Below are 19,365 nucleotides of genomic sequence, written 5' to 3'. Positions count from 1 at the left end.
GTAATTTTTTTATACAGACTGTTTTTACAATCTTTTTATATAACTATATTTTAAATAATAGGCATCTTTATAAAATCATTTGTAACGTTGCTCTATCCCAATAAAATATCTCAATTTTCTTCTTTGTCGAAGACGACAACATGATCTATAATTTACATAACGCGTCTTCTTCTGAGAGTAAAGAAACAACCTCTTACCTTGCTTTTATCCAGGTGGGGGCAACTAGGAGTTTCATGGCATTGCATTACAATTTCTTCTACCCCTTTTTCCACGAAGAGGGTAATTTCTCTCGTCTTCTGCTGAGAGTAAAGAAACAACCTCTTTCCTTGCTTTTATCCAGGTGGGGGCCAACTAGGAGTTTCATGGCATTGCATTACAATTTCTTCTACCCCTTTTTCCACGAAGAGGGTAATTTCTCTTACTTTCCTTTTTCTGGATAGGCATTCTTGTGCCCCCCAGGACAGAGGGACGTTGAGATTTCACATAAATGCCGAGCTTGAACTTTATACCAAGTCACTCAAACATCGGTCGGCTTTTGGACGACGTCAACGTGCTCAAAACTTAATGCCTCATGGCGTTTTGTAGTGGTCATTCCATCACTCTATGTTTGAATCCACTCCAAAATGGCTGAGAAAGGAATTATTCGATCCCTCTAGCTTTTTGCTGCTACGCAATCAATCGTACACTAAGACGAACAAGTCCACTCGATTTGTATTCGATAGTTCGATGGAGTTTCAAACTTTCATGGCGTGAGATTCACATGCTTGCTCAATCGCAGGAAAACTTAATTATAAATTGCTCCGTGGTTGGCAAGGTTGAGTGTTGCGTGTCTTTATTTCAGAGTTTCACGTATTGGAGCTTTGGATTGGTTGGCGAAGCAAAGTTATATATGGCACTAGCATTTGTCGGATCGACTGCTCTGGGAGCAGCATTTGGAGAGGCATTTGCTGTGTTGTATTCTACGGTTAAGGATGTGATAAGCAAAACCATTGCATTCAAATCCATTCTCCAACAACTGAAAAGCACGCTAGATGTGTTGGATCCACTGGTTAAAGATATACAACAATCAAACAGAGAATTGGGTCGGTCAGAGAAGGAAACACATGACCTGATCCAACAAATGAACAAGGGCGTGAAGCTCGTAAGTAAGTACTCCAACCTTAAAGGGTGGAAACACTTTGTGAGATGCCATTATGAGAACAAGCTTTGCAGTTTGGACGAGGCCCTTCACAGGTTCTTTCAGATTCATATACCAGCATGGGGTTTCAGGAATGGGATAGAGGTTTTGAGGGGGGTGAATGATCTTTGTGCGCAGACGAATTCGGCTGGGATAAACGGTGTGTTGCCGTGTGCGGTTCCTGAACCCCCTGATTTTGATGTGTTGCCGTGTGCGGTTCCTGAACCCCCTGATTTTACTGTTGGGTTCGATGTGTCTTTGAAGGAATTGAAGATGGAGCTGCTGAAAGAAGAGGTATTGATGCTGGTGTTGACTGCTCCCGGAGGATGTGGGAAGACCACATTGGTTAAAATGCTCTGTCAGGATGAGGACATCGAAGGTACTTCATCTCAATTTCTTTTGGATTGTTACCTGCTTAACGTGTCTTGTGTGTGGAAAATAAAAAAAGGTTTGTGAATATATCTTCTAATTTCCAAAACTATTTGCGCATTATCAAACTAGTAAGTGCAACCTTCAGTGTGACAATAATCATTACGTATTAGCCAATGAAATGAACAGATTGCATTCACGCATGAGGATTCGTTCGAGTGTTGTTATGACCAAATCTTTGTCTCATTAGGTAAAACATGCTAGGCTGCGACTATGTTGGTTTCTTTCTTTCTTTTGGTTTACCCTTTGAACAGTCTTAGCAGAATAGAAATCTCTTGAACATATCACACTCCGAAATTATGGCCTTGGAAGAGTAAAGAAATAAGAGAATGGAAGAAACAATTGTCATATTGCGATAATTAGTGGCATTGTCTTAGAAAGTTGCTTTTTTGCTCATATTTGTATCCTTTGCTGGGATCGTGTTGGTAATATGGCTTGCAATTATCTATGTTCCTGCATAGAAATGTTATAAGTCATTACATGTACTTCACAGGCAGATTTCTTACCACATTGTGTTTGGCAGGCAAATATGAGATTTTCTTTGTCATGGTTACAAAAACTCCAAACCTGAAGGACATTATACAAAGGATTTTTGACCATAAGAAGGTTCAAGTTCCTGAGTTTCAAAGTGATGACGATGCAATTAACCATCTGAAGCAACTGCTGAATCGAATCAAGCAACAAAATCCTATATTGTTGATCCTGGATGATGTCTGGTCTGGATCAGAATCCCTCCTTGAGAAGTTTAAGTTCCATATGACAGGTTATAAGATTCTAGTAACTTCAAGAACTGCATTTCCAAGGTTTAGCTGTAAATATAAGTTAAAACCTTTAAGTGATGAGGATGCAACAAAACTTTTTCGCCACTCAGCAATTCTGCAAGATGGGAACTCTTACATTCCGAATGATGATACTGTCAAAAAGGTATTTTTGTCACCATGGATATTTGTTTGAAATACCAAATATATATTATTGTAAGGGTAAAATACACAAACCCCCTCAAACTCTCACTATTGATGTTAGGTTGTTTATTGTTTAAAATTGTTTTTATTTTTGACTAGCAAGGGGTATTTTCTTTTTTAAGAATTTCAAGACATAAAGAAAAACTTGATTGAATAAAGAAAAAGTAGACACACAAACGGCAAACCACGTCATATTTACAAACAATTATTGTGGATAGATAGCTAGAATTGTGGGCAAAATTACCCATGCAATCTCTAAAAAATAACTTATTATATTTAGATGGTCTTGGATTGCAGATATTGAAATTCTGTGGGGGGTTCCCTCTGGCCATTGAAGTGATTGGCAGGTCACTCTGTGGACAGCCTGTCGAGGTCTGGCGCAGTAAAGCGGTGAAATGGTCTACTGGTCATTCTATTCTTGGTTCTAATAGTGATCTGCTTAATTGTCTCGAAAAGAGCCTAGATTTCTTAGATGATGAACTCATCATCAAGGAGTGTTTCATGGACCTAGGTTCATTTCCTGAAGGCCAAAGTATCCATGTTACTACTCTCATGGATATGTGGATAGAGTTATACGAACTAGATGAAGATGGTATCCATGCCATTGCCAACCTATATGAAATCAGTGCTAGGAATCTGGCTAGTCTATTTGTCAAAAGGTATGCTGGGTTGTTGTTTGTATCATTTGATTTTCTTGTAGGCTGATTTATATTCACCAGTAGTGCCTAGTTCTTATATGCTGTGACTCTGTATATATGGCCAAAACATTGAATGTCTCAACATGATAAACTTTAAATTTCATTCGCTGTTATATTGTATCTTATTTGACATGTTGATGGCCGAAGTAAATATTTTTCATACTAGCCCAGGGATCGCCATGAGGAAGTCCAATTACTATTAAGAACTAGAAAGAAAGCGAAGTTATACCAGTTAAAAAATCATTCTGGCATGCAGTTCGTCTCATAGATGCTGGAGTTCTATTGTCATAAAAAATTATTCTTATCATTGACTTCTCTTTCCTATGTTATTTAGTGTTCATTTCATTGATACGCATATGTGAAGACTGGAGATCTTGAATATCTTTAAAGCGTCTAATTTTTGCTCTTTTAACAGGAAAGATGCAAGTGATTTTGCTAACTACTACAGTGAAGACTATGTCACACAGCATGATCTTCTTAGAGAGCTTGCTATCCATCAAAGCAGCCAGGGGCCAATAGAACAAAGGAAAAGACTGTTTATTAATATTGGTGAAAACAATCTTCCCAAGTGGTGGATGGACCAGAAGCAGCAATCTCTCAGTGCTAATTTATTGTCTATTTCAACTGGTTTGTACATTTTTCTTGCTCTCAAACACCCACACACACAAGTTGTGACTATATTTGGCACCCAGTCATAACATGTAGGATATTATTTGCAGATGCAATGTTCTCATCGAGTTGGTGTAATATTCAACCACCTGAAGTTGAGGTTCTAGTTCTGAACTTTCAAACAAAGAATTACCAATTACCCAAGTTTGTGGAGAAAATGGATAAACTAAAGGTGTTAATAGTCACAAATTGTGGTTTCCTTCCTGCTGAAGTAAGTAATTTTCAGATACTTGGGTCTCTACCCTATCTGAAGAGAATCAGATTAGAGAGGCTTTCAGTTCCTTTCCTGTGCAAGATCCCAATGCAAATGAGTAGTTTGAAGAAGATATCCCTGTTTATGTGTAGTATCGGCCAGGCTTTTAGGAATTTTACCGTCCAGGTTTCAGATGCATTGCCAAATCTTACAGACATAAACATTGACTATTGCAAAGACCTAGTGGAATTGCCTGAAGGGCTGTGTGATATTGCCCACCTGAAGAAACTCAGTATTACCAATTGTCATAAGCTTTCCGCACTACCCGAAGCAATTGGAATGTTGGTGAATTTAGAAATGCTAAGGCTTAGGTGCTGCAGTGATTTGTCAGAGTTGCCAGAGTCAATTAGAAGCCTCCAGAACTTACGCATTCTTGACATATCCGCTTGCCTGAGCATTAGCAAGTTGCCGAAACACATTGGTGAACTGAGTAATTTAGAAGAGCTCCACATGAAAGAATGCTTGAGATTGAGTAGACAGTTGCCAGAATCGATCATGGAGCTTAAGCAGTTGAAGCTTGTTATATGTGATGAAGAGAGGGCCAGGTTATGGGAGCCTATCAAGGACTTCCTCACCAATCTAAAGGTTGTGGTGGCAACTAAAGTTATAAATTTGAATTGGCTTCACAATCGTTACTTCTGACAATTTCCAATTCTTGGATAATGTTGTCGTTATAATTAAGTGCAACGTTCTGTTCTTTTCCCTTCCGTCTTTCCTTTGTCTTTTTTTGTTTCTTCTGAAAAGAGCATGAAACAAAGTGAGTTTGTACAACCAGAAGAAAGATGGTATATTTGGGGAATTGCATTATAGAGGAATGCTTCTAGTGAAAAGGATGTGGGAGATTTTGTGGTATGCTGTCAAAGAAGAGATCATGCTATTCAGAAAAGCTTTCATGGTATGAGAACAGGTCGGCCCAAAATGAGCTCAAAGGATTAGAAGCCTTATACTCTACTGCCGGCATGTCTCACAGACCTGTTCACGTTGGTACATAGTTCTAATCAGCCCTGCATGATCTTTCCTTTTTTCATATTTTGTGAAATGATTATTGAAAGTTATATGACAAGTGATGATCTTCCGGTTCTCAATAAATTTTGAAAATAGACTAATGGTAGCCCAGCTCGGGAGTTCAAAGCTCGATTTGTTTCCATTAACCATTTCATTTCATCTTAATTAATTATTATAATCTTTTCAAACTTACACATAAAATATAATAAAAATTTAATTTTAAAATAAAAATAATATTTTATTCAACTTTTATCTCATTTCATCTTATTTGATACTCAAGCAGCGAGCTCCTATTTTGTTTGCCATCCTATTAGGACTGTACAAAAAACTTAAAAACCGACTTGGACTGACTCAGACCAACCGCTAGAGATCGGAATATACCGGAATTGGCGTAGAACCGGTCGGTGCATGGTGGAATTTATTTAAAACTGATTTCCAACGGTTCGGTCCTAGTTTGAGCTCGGGCTGAACTGCTAAACTGACCAATGGTTTAACTGGATTTTTTAAAAAAAATTATACATATATAAAACGACGTCGTTTCACTTAAGTTTTTTAAGACTTAGTATTTAAAAAAAATATAAAGGGAACAATGTCGTTTTAACTCTAGAGTTCGCACAGCGTACACTCCTCTTCTTTCTCCTCATTTCTTTCTTCACTTTCAGTTGTTGGCTGTCAAGTTTCTGCCACCCTCTCTCTCTCTCTCTCTCTCTCTCTCTCTCTCACGATGCACGCAGCCACGCAGGGCCACCTTCGTCGTCATCTCTCTTTCACTCACTCTCTCTCTCTCTCTCTCTCTCTTGGCGCACGCAACAACCGAATATGTCGACAAACCGACTAGAGTAACGTTGAGAGTGATGACAATGGTTTCCTACTCTTTCACCGGCCAGTTTCTGTCGAGATTTACATAATTTCAATGCATTGGTGCGGTTTTTATTTTAGACAAAAACTCACACCGATTCATCGGTTTTCACCCCTACATCCTATTTCTCATCTTCCCCATGTTTCTTAATATTCTTTCCTCTTATTTGTTTCTTCTTTTACTTTACTTTTTTTTTCATTCTTTTATTGTCAGAGACTCATAAAATACTCTAATGGGGTAGCATTGTTGTCAACTTTTGAATTATTTTTTTTTTAATTTATAAAATATCCAATGATAATTGAAAGTAGGGAAATACTATTCTCACATAAATTTCTTACCGAATTGCATTTTATTTTTTAATATATATATATATGACTGTTCATCCAGATTCCGACTCGGGAATACCCAAACCGGAATCCGGATTTGAAATCCGGATCGAAACCCAGACCGAATTAGCCCGGGTCAGATCTGGGCCAAAACCTAGATAAACCCGGGTTTTGTAAAACCGATTTTTTTTTTTTTCTTTTTATCTTTCTGAGGCTTTAAAAGCATAAGTTTTTTTAAAAATAAAATTGAATATCATATTCAAGATTTTTAAAATCAATGTTGAAAAGTATAATTCTCTTTATGTATAAGCCTATATTTATTATAGAATTTTTAAAAAAAAATGTTGAAAATCCTACTTTTTTTTTTAAAAAAAAAAAGCCTATATTTTGTGAAAATTTTTCTAAGAGGTAATGTTAAAAAGCATAACATTGTCCAAAATAATAAAATATATAAAAATGAAAAACTTAAATGCATGCAATCCACTACATATTACATTACATTACAAAATATAAAATTACAAAATATGTAAACTTAAATGCATGCAATCCACTACATATTACATTACATTACAAAATATAAAATTACAAAATATGAGTTACATATCAATAACATAGTCTTCCATGTGATTTAATCACGCCAAATAAAACTTCAAGTATATTCGTTGTAGCCACCCAAACGGAAGACAACCGCCACATTGAATTCCTAGTATATTATCTGCAGCCACTCAAACTGAAGAGTAAGAATGTATTTCAACAGAGAAAAACACAAACTATGGAAGAAAAAAACTAAATTCTCCATTTACATAACTGGGTGAATAAAAAAGAGAGATAAAACTAAGGATATCAAGAGAAAAACAATCAGGCCACACAAAATTAGTAACTATATTATAAAATCCAAATAACTACTAGAACCATTAAATACACGGGCTGGAGAGAGAAGATTCCTATTATTTTAGTTGAAAATTGTTTTGGATTTATCAGATGCAATATATTAATAATTGTGCAGTATAAATGGCACATGACGCTTGAAGAAGTTGGAAGTTAGTGTCAATCTGCCTGATCCTTTTATGCTTTCTATAACTTTATGTGTGTTTTATCAACACATAGGACATAAGGCTATCCGGAGTTCAAAAAGGATGGAGAGGTAGTTTTCAAGCCTTCAGTTACATTAGAGGAAAAAGAGACACCAAGTTCATATTTCAGGATTGGGGACTACAAATACATATCACGATTTGGGGTTGTTCTTAATCAATCCTCTTCCCTTATTTTTTGTTTTCTAGAACATTAGCTGGGTTTACAGAAACGCCATTAACAATATCAAATCTATTTCTCATGTGCTACACAACAGGAGAAAAAACAAAATGATACATGAAGCTAAGTAAGATTGGCAATAGAAATTCTAAGAACATATTTTCTAGTCACTCATGCAACTGCCCGAAGCTAGTGTGCTCCTTATCAAGAGAAAAACAATGCATATACACAGAACATAGATACATTGATTGACAACAGGCAATAATTCTCCAGGGTAAACTAAACTGACTTATGGTACTATAATGATTATCTTTTCCATGATATTGACACTTCTTCTCCCAAGCAAATGATGAACATCACCTTCTGATATACACATAAATGCCCACTTCCCTAAATCCTAATTACAAGCTATAAGTTCAATCAAAATATAGATGTTACTTGAGGCCCTCAATCAGCATAAAAATTTTATTGCCCCCTTTCAGCTTGCACCAAGAGGAAACTTCACAAACAGAACTAGTAAAATAAATAAGAACATCAATAGCTCAATGAATTCAGTACGAGAACATTAGATGAATATTATATGTAGAAGTGACATATTAGAAGAAGCACATGGAAATAAGAAAGAGTTACTTCTCTTTGTTCCGAGCTGGTGTGCACTCGGAAGCTGTGTTTTCGGGTGGTTTCACTTAGATCCTTTTACTACTATCCAAGCATGCCCAGACTAAAAAAGTTCCATTAATATTTACTAAAAGACATGTGGATTGGTTCATAAAAATGAAATCAATATGCAAACGGAAGATAAACAACAAATTCATCAATGAAATCACCAGCTCCATTCCATGTGATCTTTAAAGAATATTTGAATCTTCTCTAAATCAATATTAGACCAAAACAGAGCATTTGATAAGTTACTTGAAGCTCACCTTCTGTTCAAGTTTAAGATGCATATCATGCATTTACCGACTAAATATTTTGCACGCTATTTTTAATAATACTAACAACAGTTCACAATACATTCATTCACAGAAAACTAAAAAAGAACCACCAAAGAACCCCCAATGAAACCTCTTTATTAGCCCAACTGCAAATCATACCAGTGTTACGAAAACCACAAAATAAAACAGCTTTCCAAACAACTGTAGGACACTTATCAGGGTCCACTCAAAACCCATCACAAAACTCAAAACTCAGATGAATAGAACATCCTCTAAGCCGCAGATGAACAGCATTGCAAAAAGAACCGTCACAGTTCCTCTAGATGAACACAAAGACCCTTGGTAAAAGAACACTCAAATTTTCTCCACGCTTGACCTCCAACAGAAAAGCAAATACCCAAAAGTGTCGAGCATCAAATTTACATTATAAAAAAAAAAAAAAAAAAAAAAAAGGAGAAAAACTGACCGAACGGCACACAGCAAACTGATGAAGACGATCGCGCGACGTGAGGAAGAAGACGGCACGAGGATGAAGACCAGGCACGCAGATGAAGACGAGGCACGAGGTTGAAGATGATGGCTAGGGTTTCGGAGAGAGTTCTGAGACTGATTTCGGCGTAGAGATAAGAGAGAGGAGGAGAGAGAGAGAGTGAGTTGAGAAATGGGTTTTTTGCTTTAGATATATATAAACCCGGGTTAACCGGGTTATAATCCGGAACCCGAATTTCATACCCGGATTCAGACCGGATTTTGAAAATTCGGATATCCGTAACCGGTTATCCGGTTTCAGGTGCGGGCCGGGTAAAACCCGGCCCGTATGAACAGTCCTATAATACTCATCATAAATTATGAGTTGGGAAATGACACTCTCACCATGGTTCTTACCACTTGGTGTTGCCGCTGGAATTTTTATTTTATTGTTTAATTTTTGTTTTTACTTAGTGATTAGGAAAACATTTTTTAATAATATTGTACAGTTGACTGGCGTTAATAGTAGAAAAAAAGTAAAAATTCTATGATCTCAAATATTCTATAAATAGTAAAAAAATAATGATAAAATATTAAATAATAATAAATTATAATATAAAATAAGAAAAAATAGATAAAAAAAAATATTGATATAATAATAATAATAGTAGTAAAGTATTACTCGAAGTGGGTGCATCGGTAGATGGTTCCTTTGCATTTTACAAAGATGGATGCGTTGCTTCGTTTCTAAGTCGAATATCAAGGGGACGAAGTCAATGCGATCGAACTTGGATAGGTCGAGCCGTCGAGGTAGAGTGATGAGATTCATAGGCACGTTCAATCGCAGAGAATTGTTTTTTTTTCTTTTTCTGCGAAGAGGCATCTATATATTTCCTTTCTCTGATTGCTTTTGTTTTATATTTTCCGCCCGTCTCCTCTATCGCCACAACGAAAATGCAGGGCCGGCTCAATGTGTTGTACGGCGTAAGGTAGGAATTTTGAGCGAGATTTTTTTTTTTTAAATAAAATAATTTTAAATTTAATTTTTATATTTTTTATTTAAAAATAATTCATATTCTTTTGTAAAGTAAATTATTAATTAGAATTTTATATCACATTTCCAATTAATAATCGACTTAATTTTTGTTAGAAAATTATCAATTTAGAGAAGATTTAATCTAATTTAATTTTACAAGACGTACTTTAGACTCTTACTTAAGAGCATCCTCATCTCATTCCTTATCCACATCCCTATAATTTAACTCAAAATCACATTTCTTCAAATTTTTTCCTAAATTTTATTCATCTTCCAAAAACCTCCTACATCTCATTCCTCATCCCTATCTCTATTCTATTAAATAATATTTTTCTATTCTTTTTTATTACTTTTTTCTTTCACTTCTATTTACAAATTTAACTACTCAATATTTTTTCTTATTTTTTGAACTATTACTCTAGTGAATATTTTAAACAAAAATTTAAATTATTTTTTTGTGAATAGGAGAATATTTTTAAAATTAATTTTTTTATATTTTCGTAATTAATTAAATTATTTTTAAAATTATTATTTAAAACTATAATAAATATGAGTATGAGAGAAAGTGTAGATGATTGGAAAATTATTTATTTGATATATTAGAATAAAATATTGATAAAAATGATTTAGGGAATGAATAGTGAGTCTCCAAATATGGAGACTTACTGTTTATTCCCTAAACCTTTTCCCTAAAATAGAGATCCGGATGTGGGGGGGTATTTTGATCAAAACTCCAAAATAAACTCCAAATTATGAAAAATATAGTGTTTTAGAAAATCGGATGGGGATGCTATACCATCCTCCTATCCAACAGAATATCGCTTTATTTTGTAGAGTTTTTGTTGGCACTCTCACAAGTACAAGAACTCTCCCATGGAGTGAAAGGGATTGCTTTCTGATAAAGAAAATTTTTACTTACTATTCTTTATATTTATAATTTGTCATTTTTACTTATCAACATGTAATTTATTATTTTTATAATTCTATTTAAATACACACGCATTGGTGTGTAAATATATACGTTTAACTAGAATGGTAAAAATAAGAAATTATATATTAATATGTAGGGCGAAGGATGATAAGTAAATTTTGCTGCATAAAATTTGGATTTGCCTGGGAAAAACAAAGAGACGAGTTTCCCATCCTCTGATTCTGTTTCCTTTGCAAACTAAATTATATATTTTACTAGACAGGTTCTCTGCACCAATTTAATTTTTCATTCAATATCTCAAAGAAACGTTGTTTCCAATGGAGAAAAGCTTGGGCTGGATGGGTGTGAGAACTTTTCACACCGGCCGAAACAAATAGCCACGTGGGCATTCTAAGATGGGATGAAATGTACCCCGCATGTATGGAACAAACGCTCTCCCTCTCCTTCGTTCTCTCCATCTCTCTCCCATCTTCACTCTCCCATTTCGGCTGGTAACCAGTTTTTTTCCTGCAAATTTCGTTGCGTGAAACCCATTTAAACAACCCAAGGGCGAACTTTCTTATTAGAAATCTCAATAAAAACAAAAAATAATTACAAATCTCAAATTCCTCAACTTTCTCAGCAACCAAACAGAAAGAAAATTAAAAGTTTCGAAAAAAAAAAAAACTAAGAGATGAGGGTCTTCATCGGTGGAAAAGAAGGAATTTTCATTTTTCTTTGATCGCATTTGTTAGGGTTCCGACAAAAACAACTGGAAGAAGAAGAGAGGAGGAACAGTTTCCTTTCTAGCATTTTCTCGAATACTTGATGTGCACTCTATCTTTCAACTACAACAACCAGTCCATTCGTCTCTAGCTCTTTTCCTTGATATAAATAGCATCCACAAGCAGGTTTCTAACAGGATTCTTCAAATAGGTCATTCGCATGATCTCTGGGTGCCGCAGAGAAGCTCTGGGATTGGAGGAAGAGAACAGAGCCTTAATGGAAACAAGAATCCAGTTATGCAGCAAGAAACGCAAAAAGGAAACCAAACGTGAGGGTGACGATATCAATCACGCTTCTCCTTCTCCTCCTCTAGTAGCTATTAGTAACATACGCCCCGATGACAATGTGGAAGAGGGTGAGCTTCTTGAAGAGGAGGATTTCAATTTCTGTGGTGGAGAGCAGGAGATTGCGGAAAGGAAATATGAGTCGGACGAAGAGCCTCGAAAAAATGTAGCCTCTTGTGTTCACTCTGAGAAACAGAAATTTTTTGTACATGCGGGTGAAGATGGGAGGGAGAACGGAGGAGAGGGAGAGCGGTTGTTCCATAAATGCAGGTGCATTTCACCCACTCTTAAAATGTCTACGTGGCTGTTTTTTATTGGCCTGTGTGAAAAGTTCTTTCACACCCATCTGGCCTAAGCTTTTCACTTTGTAATATTGCCAATAACGTTCTAACTTCTAACAGCATTTACGTTAGACTTTTCATAAAATTTTTTATAATTTAACTAAAAATAAAATTTTTTTAATTTTTTTTTAAATTTTATCCATCTTTTAAAAATTTCATATATCTCATTTCTTATACTTTCTCTATTCTATTAAAATAATATTTTTCTATTATTTCTTTATTACTTTTTTCTCACTTTTATTTACAAACCTAACTACTCAATATTATTTTGTTTTGTTTTAAATTATTACTCTAGTAAAAATTTTAAATAAAAATTTAAATTATTTTTTTGTGAGTATGATAATATTTTTAAAATTATTTTTTTAATATTTTTGTAATTATTTAAATTATTTTTAAAATTATTATTTAAAACTATAACAAATATGAATATAATAGAAAGTGTAGATGATTAAAAGAATAATTTATTTTATATTTTAGAATAAAATATTAATAAAAAATAGTTTAGAGAATAAATAATGGTTTATCAAATATAAAGAATCATTGTTTAATCTCTAAACATTTTTCATAAAATAAGGATTCGGATATAGGAGATATTTTAATCAAAACTATATAATAAACCTTAAATTATAGGAAATCTGATATTTTGAGATACTAGATGTGAATGCTCGAGCACTCCCACTCTTGTAAAATAGAGTTTTCTGTCAAATATTAAAAAAAAAAAAATTAGTCAAAAGTACTTTTCAATAGATTTTGCATTTTCATCTTTATTTTATATTTTATTTAATTTTTTAAATGTAGAGAATCCAATTTACACCTTTAAAGTATTTTTAATTATTTTCTCTCTTTTGGACTTTTCCCGCTACATTTTTTCTCCCGAAAAGCTTAGGACATTCCACAAAGTCTTCAGCCACTAGTGCATATAATTTACTGTTGAGAATATTCCATAATTTGGAAGTATCTCCAACATTCTCTATTCGCCTCTTCAAATTAATTTTGGATTAATCTTGAAATATATAATATTATATATTGAGAGATATTATTAATATTAAAATATACGAAGATTTACAAATTTAATGATAATTAGTGGAAATATTTGAAATGAATAAAAAATATTAAAAAGAATATTTAAACGATATAGAGAAAAAATAGATAAATTGATGGATAATATATTATAAAAATCAATACGTAAAATAATAAAATGAATTTGAATGATGAATTTTAAAGAGTAGGATGAAGATTCAATTCGGAGTTATCTTAAGTTCTAACTGTCAAGAGATACAGGCCAAGACTAAAGCTACAAGTCGTTTTACATATTCAGTTATTCATATTCTCAGTTGTCGCATACATTAAATATCCTTTTATTCATTTTTGTATATGCTTATTAGCTGGCACACTACGATAGGTTTAGTTTGTTAGTCTGTTAGGTGATTCTCTGTATATATGCTCGATAGCAGTCTTGTAAAATAGAAGCTTGAATGGAATCGTAACAACATTTTTCCTCCATTGATTAGCTCTCTATGTTTCTCCTTTGCTCAACTGCACCTTCCTTTTATTTCCTTACATGGTATCAAGAGCCATCGAGAGCATTTTCAATGGAAATTCCCAACTCCGAATCCCCCAAGCCTCACTTTGACCCAAAATCAAACACCTCATCTCCATACCTCAACCTCAATGATCCGGCGAATCCATACCGGCTTGATCACGGCGATAACCCAGCCCTAACCCTTGTCACCGATCTTCTTACTACTCACAATTATGCCACCTGATCTCGCTCGATCCGTCGTGCTCTCCGAGCCAAAAACAAACTTGGTTTTATAACCGGATCTCTTATCAAACCTTCTCAACCCACAGACCCTTTACTTGAGCTTTGGGAGCGCTGCAACGACATGGTCGTGTCTTGGCTCCAAAACTCAATCAGTCCTTCTCTCCAGTCCAGCGTTCTGTTCGTTGATGATGCTCAAGAAATTTGGCTGGATCTTCAGGAGCGATTCTCTCAACAAAACGGTCCCCGTATCTACCAACTCAAAAATGATTTGGCTGCTTTGCTTCAAGACCACGACCCGGTTAGTATTTACTATGGAAAATTAAAAGCTCTTTGGGATGAATTTTCTGTATATGATCCCATTCCAGCTTGTAATTGTGGTCTTATGAAAACATTGCTGGATCGATCTCAACGAGATTGTGTACTGCAATTTTTAATGGGTCTCAACGACTCCTATACCCCCATCCGAGACCAAATCATGCTCATCGATCCCCTTTCCCCTGTCTCTAAGGTGTTTTCCCTAGTGCAACAGCAGGAAATACATCACGAAATGACCTCCCACACCCCATCTCCCCGAAACCATGGCTATGGCAGTGAAGAAACCCTACACTCCTTCCAAATTCTCTCCTAAACCAAACCACTCTTTCAAAAAGGACCGTCCCTACTGCAGTCACTATAAAATTACTGGCCATATTTTCGAGACTTGCTTCAAGGCTGGTAATGCTGAACCACCCCTTTGCACACATTGCAACTTGACTGGCCACACCATTGAGAAATGCTACAAACTCAATGGATATCCACCTGGCCACAAATACCACACCAAGCAGCAGCAGGCCTCTGGTTTCCTTGCAAATCAGACATCTCTTTCGATTGCTCATGAATCTGAAGACACCAGTGATGACAAATTTGGATTGACCAAGCAACAATATCAGCAACTAATAGCCCTGATCCAACCTCAGGATCCCCCTATTGCGGCTTCTGTTATCCACTCCAGGAACACCAATCAACCCTCTCTTCATACAGCATCATGTTCCAAAATGTTTGGTATTTTTATTTCTCTGTCTACACGCACACACAGCTCCATAAATGCATCATCTGTCGATTGGATACTGGACACAGGTGCTACAGACCACATGGTCTGCAGTACCATTTTTTTTACCACTATCACATCCACTATTTCTTACCTTGTAAAACTGCCCAATGGTCAATCCGCCCCTGTCACACACATTGGAACACTTCAGTTAACTAATTCTATCATTCTACATAATGTTCTATGTGTGCCATCATTTTCTTTCAACCTTATTTCAGCAAACAAACTAACCTCTACCCTAAATTGTTGTTTGCTCTTCTTTTCCACTCACTGTTTTATTCAGGACCTGCATCCATGGATAACGATTGGGAAGGGTGAGCTCAAGCATGGCTTGTACCACCTTATTTGCAAGGAAGTTCTTCCCTCAGCACTGACCATTTTTCTCTCAACATACAAATACAGCAACAATTCAAATTTTGCTTGTTTTAATTCCATTACAAATTCTGTTTCCAATACTGACCTATGGCATTGTCGCCTAGGCCATTTATCATTTCCTCGGTTACAGTTAATTTCAGATCCTCTTGTACACAAGCAAATTTCATCTATTAATGAAAAATCTTGCAACATTTGCCCCTTAGCTAAGTTCCATCGTTTACCTTTTTTGGATAGTTCACACTCTTCATCAAGAATCTTTGAGCTCATCCATTGTGACTTATGGGGGTCCTTGCTCCACAACTGCACATGATGGCTTAAAGTATTTCTTGACCATTGTTGATGACTTTTCCAAAACTACTTGGGTTTATTTGCTTGCTGCCAAAACCGAAACCAGAAAATGCCTTGAAGCTTTTTACAATCTTGTTGAAACACAATTTTAAGTGAAAATTCAAATCCTGAGAAGTGATAATGGTGCTGAATTTAACATGCGCGATTTTTTCAATCAAAAAGTAATCATCCACCACACAACTTGTGTAGCAACACCTCAACAAAATGGTATTGTTGAGAGGAAGCACCAGCACTTATTAAATGTGGCTCGTGCCCTTGTTTTTCAAGCTGGTCTTCCCTTAACTTACTGGAATGAATCAATCCTTACAGCCACATACATAATTAACAGGCTTCCATCACCCATTTTAAACAATAAAACACCTTATGAGTTTCTTTTCAATAAGAAACCCGAATATGCCCACATGAAGATATTTGGTTCCTTATGCTTTGCCGCAACACTTACCAATAATAGGAAAAAATTTGACCCTAGAGGTCGTGCATGTGCATTCATTGGTTACCCTTTTGGAACCAAACGCTACAAACTTTTGGATCTCCAAACTAGCACTATTTTCATTTCAAGGGATGTTTCTTTTCATGAATCCGTTTATCCTTTTCAAACACCTCCCTTCCCTCCTTCAACTATATCACCTATCCCCATTTTCTCTCCTCCCAAAGTACCTTTCTCTACTTTCCCAACTTCCAATCCTACTACTCCCATATCTTCTTTTCCTTCACACTCTACCCCTCCCACTGGCCCTGCTGATCGTCCTACTACTCCCATATCTTCTTCTCCTTCACACTCTGTCCCTCCCATTGTCCTTGTTGATTGTCCTACTTCCTCCTCCCTTCCTCCCACTTCCTCACCAACAACTTCCATCATTCCCATGCTTGCTGCCCCTGCACTTCGTAGGTCAACCAGAAACAAAACTGCCCCTTAATATCTGAAGGACTTCCACTGCAAACAAATCAGGCTTGTCTCATCTCAGCAATCAGCTTCCACAACAGATCCTTTATTAAATGGTAAGTTCTTTTCTCTCTTTGATTGCTTATCTTATAAGCATTTTAACCCCTCTTTTCAAGCTTTTTCATCATCCATTTCCATTCAAACCGAGCCCACTTCATACACACAAGCAATTAGAGATCCTGAGTGGAGAAAAGCCATGAATGCTGAAATTGAAGTTTTGGAAAACAACCATACTTGGACCATCACTGATTTGCCCAAAGATAAACAAGTAATCGGTTGTAAGTATGTCTATCGCATTAAATTCAAATCTGATGGTACTATAGAAAGACTTAAAGCCAGACTTGTAGCTAAAGGCTACACCCAACAAGAAGGCATCGATTATGATGAAACTTTCTCACCCGTTGCAAAGCTTGTAACTGTTAGATGCCTTCTTAGTGTTGCTGCCATCAAAGGATGGTATTTACATCAATTTGATGTAAATAATGCATTTCTTAATGGTACCTTGCATGAAGAAATTTACATGAAGAAACCCCCGGGATACACTAAGGGTACACCAAACCAAGTTTGCAAATTGCTTAAAAGCCTCTATGGCCTCAAGTAAGCCTCAAGACAATGGAACTCTACACTTACTTCATCCCTCATTGCTTTTGGTTTCATCCAATCAAAGTCTGACTATAGTTTATTTACCAAGGATGAAGGGGACAATTTCATTGCTTTGCTGATTTATGTTGATGACTTTTTGGTTGCTAGCAATTCCATAGATTCCATTGCTTGTCTAAGAACTTTTTTGAGTAGCAAATTCAAGATTAAAGACCTTAGTTGTCTCCGTTATTTTTTGGGTTTGGAAATTGCTAGATCTTCCCAAGGTATCCACATTTGTCAAAGGAAATATGCCTTAAACATTTTGGCAGATTCGGGAGTGCTTGGATGCAAACCTCTTAGACTACCTATGGATCAACACTTCAAGATAAGTAAATCTGATGGCAACCCACTTCCTGATCCTAGTCTATTTCGAAGGTTAATTGGTAGGTTATTGTATCTCACAATAACCCGCCTAGATATATGCTTTCCTGTTTAGTTATCAAGTCAGTTTATGGATCAGCCTTCTTCCTCACACCTAGCAACAGCTTATCGAATTTTGAGATACATTAAAACTGCACCTGCTCAAGGTCTTTTGCTCCCATCTTATCTCAAATTCAACTTACAGCTTATTGTGACTCAGATTGGGCCTCTTGCCCAGATTCTCGTCGATCTACGACAAGTTATTGTGTCTTTTTGGGTCAATCTCTTATTTCTTGGAAGTCTAAGAAGCAAACAATTGTCTCAAGATCATCAGCTGAAGCCGAGTATCGCTCCATGGCTACCACCTGCTCAGAAATCACTTGGCTTCACTTTCTTCTCCATGACCTTGGTATTTCTCATCCACAAGGCAGTTGTTCTTTACTGTGACAACCAGGTAGCCCTTCACATTGCTGCCAATCCGATGTTCCATGAGAGAACCAAGCACATCGAACTTGATTAAATGCAGGTATTTTTCAATAATATTATCATCATATGATTAAAAGATAGAAAAAAGAAAGTGTCCATAACACATGAATTACGAGCTGCAAATGATTTTGGCCTTATCTTGCTCTTAACAGCTCGACACAATATAAGTTAAGAACTGTTTTAATTATAAAGAGATTTTATAAAAGTAAATTTATGTAATTTTATACTAGATAATAAATTATTCAAATGATTAAACGTAATTATTCAAATGGATCCGTGGCGCAATGGTAGCGTCTGACTCCAGATCAGAAGGTTGCCTGTTCGATTCACGTCGGGTTCAAGACTTCAAATCCTTTTGTTTTTACCCTACTTTCCTTTGATTTTCTGCAATAGAAAAACGAAGAGGCAGGAAGATGGTAAATGTAAACAGGGTAGATCGAATTGGGGGAAGAACCTGCAGTTCCCAATTCCTTTTTTTTTTTTTTTAATTATTATTCAAAAGCCAATTCGTTTGATGTTGCCGGTGAACATGGACCCTACGAATAATCGAAGAAGCTTCATGCCATGAAACCAACCAATATATATATATATATATGTAACATAAAAATAAAAAGGAGATCCAGCCGTAGCAATGTCGGCAGAATGTACTCTTATTTTCCCTAAAAAATAAAAATAGTAGTATTGAGGATGGAAAAAAGAAAGGAAAGTTTTTATCCAAAGGACCAAAAGTTACCTACGTCGAGAAAAAGTAAGATAAGAGATTAAATAAAATACTTTAATCGGTTATTTAAAAATAATTTTATAAATTAATACGATTTAATTTAATTAAATTATAAAATTATTTTTATTATAAAATAGATCTAATTAATTATATAAAATTAAGTTAATTTATGAAATTATTTTAAATAATTCCTTCGTAGATGTAACACAACTCAAAAATAACATATGATTACTGAATGAAAGAAGCACG

The 19,365-nt window shown here is 35.6% G+C and overlaps 1 protein-coding gene across 1 annotated transcript; it reads left to right on the top strand.

Moving 5' to 3' along the window:
* Window positions 1–300: 300 nt before the first annotated feature.
* On the top strand, window positions 301–5,294 carry LOC122306333 (probable disease resistance protein At5g66900). Its single transcript, XM_043118765.1, has 5 exons — window positions 301–1,556; window positions 2,130–2,530; window positions 2,866–3,227; window positions 3,682–3,893; window positions 3,986–5,294. The coding sequence occupies exons 1-5, from the start codon at window positions 761–763 to the stop codon at window positions 4,828–4,830; spliced, it is 2,616 nt and encodes an 871-aa protein (XP_042974699.1). The 5' UTR covers window positions 301–760; the 3' UTR covers window positions 4,831–5,294.
* The last annotated feature ends 14,071 nt before the right edge of the window (window positions 5,295–19,365 follow it).

Source organism: Carya illinoinensis, chromosome 1, assembly GCF_018687715.1.
Source record: "Carya illinoinensis cultivar Pawnee chromosome 1, C.illinoinensisPawnee_v1, whole genome shotgun sequence".
In the NCBI taxonomy this organism is placed as follows: Eukaryota; Viridiplantae; Streptophyta; class Magnoliopsida; order Fagales; family Juglandaceae; genus Carya; species Carya illinoinensis.
Note: the sequence above shows the minus strand (reverse complement) of the source record. Positions and strands in the feature narration are given on the sequence as shown.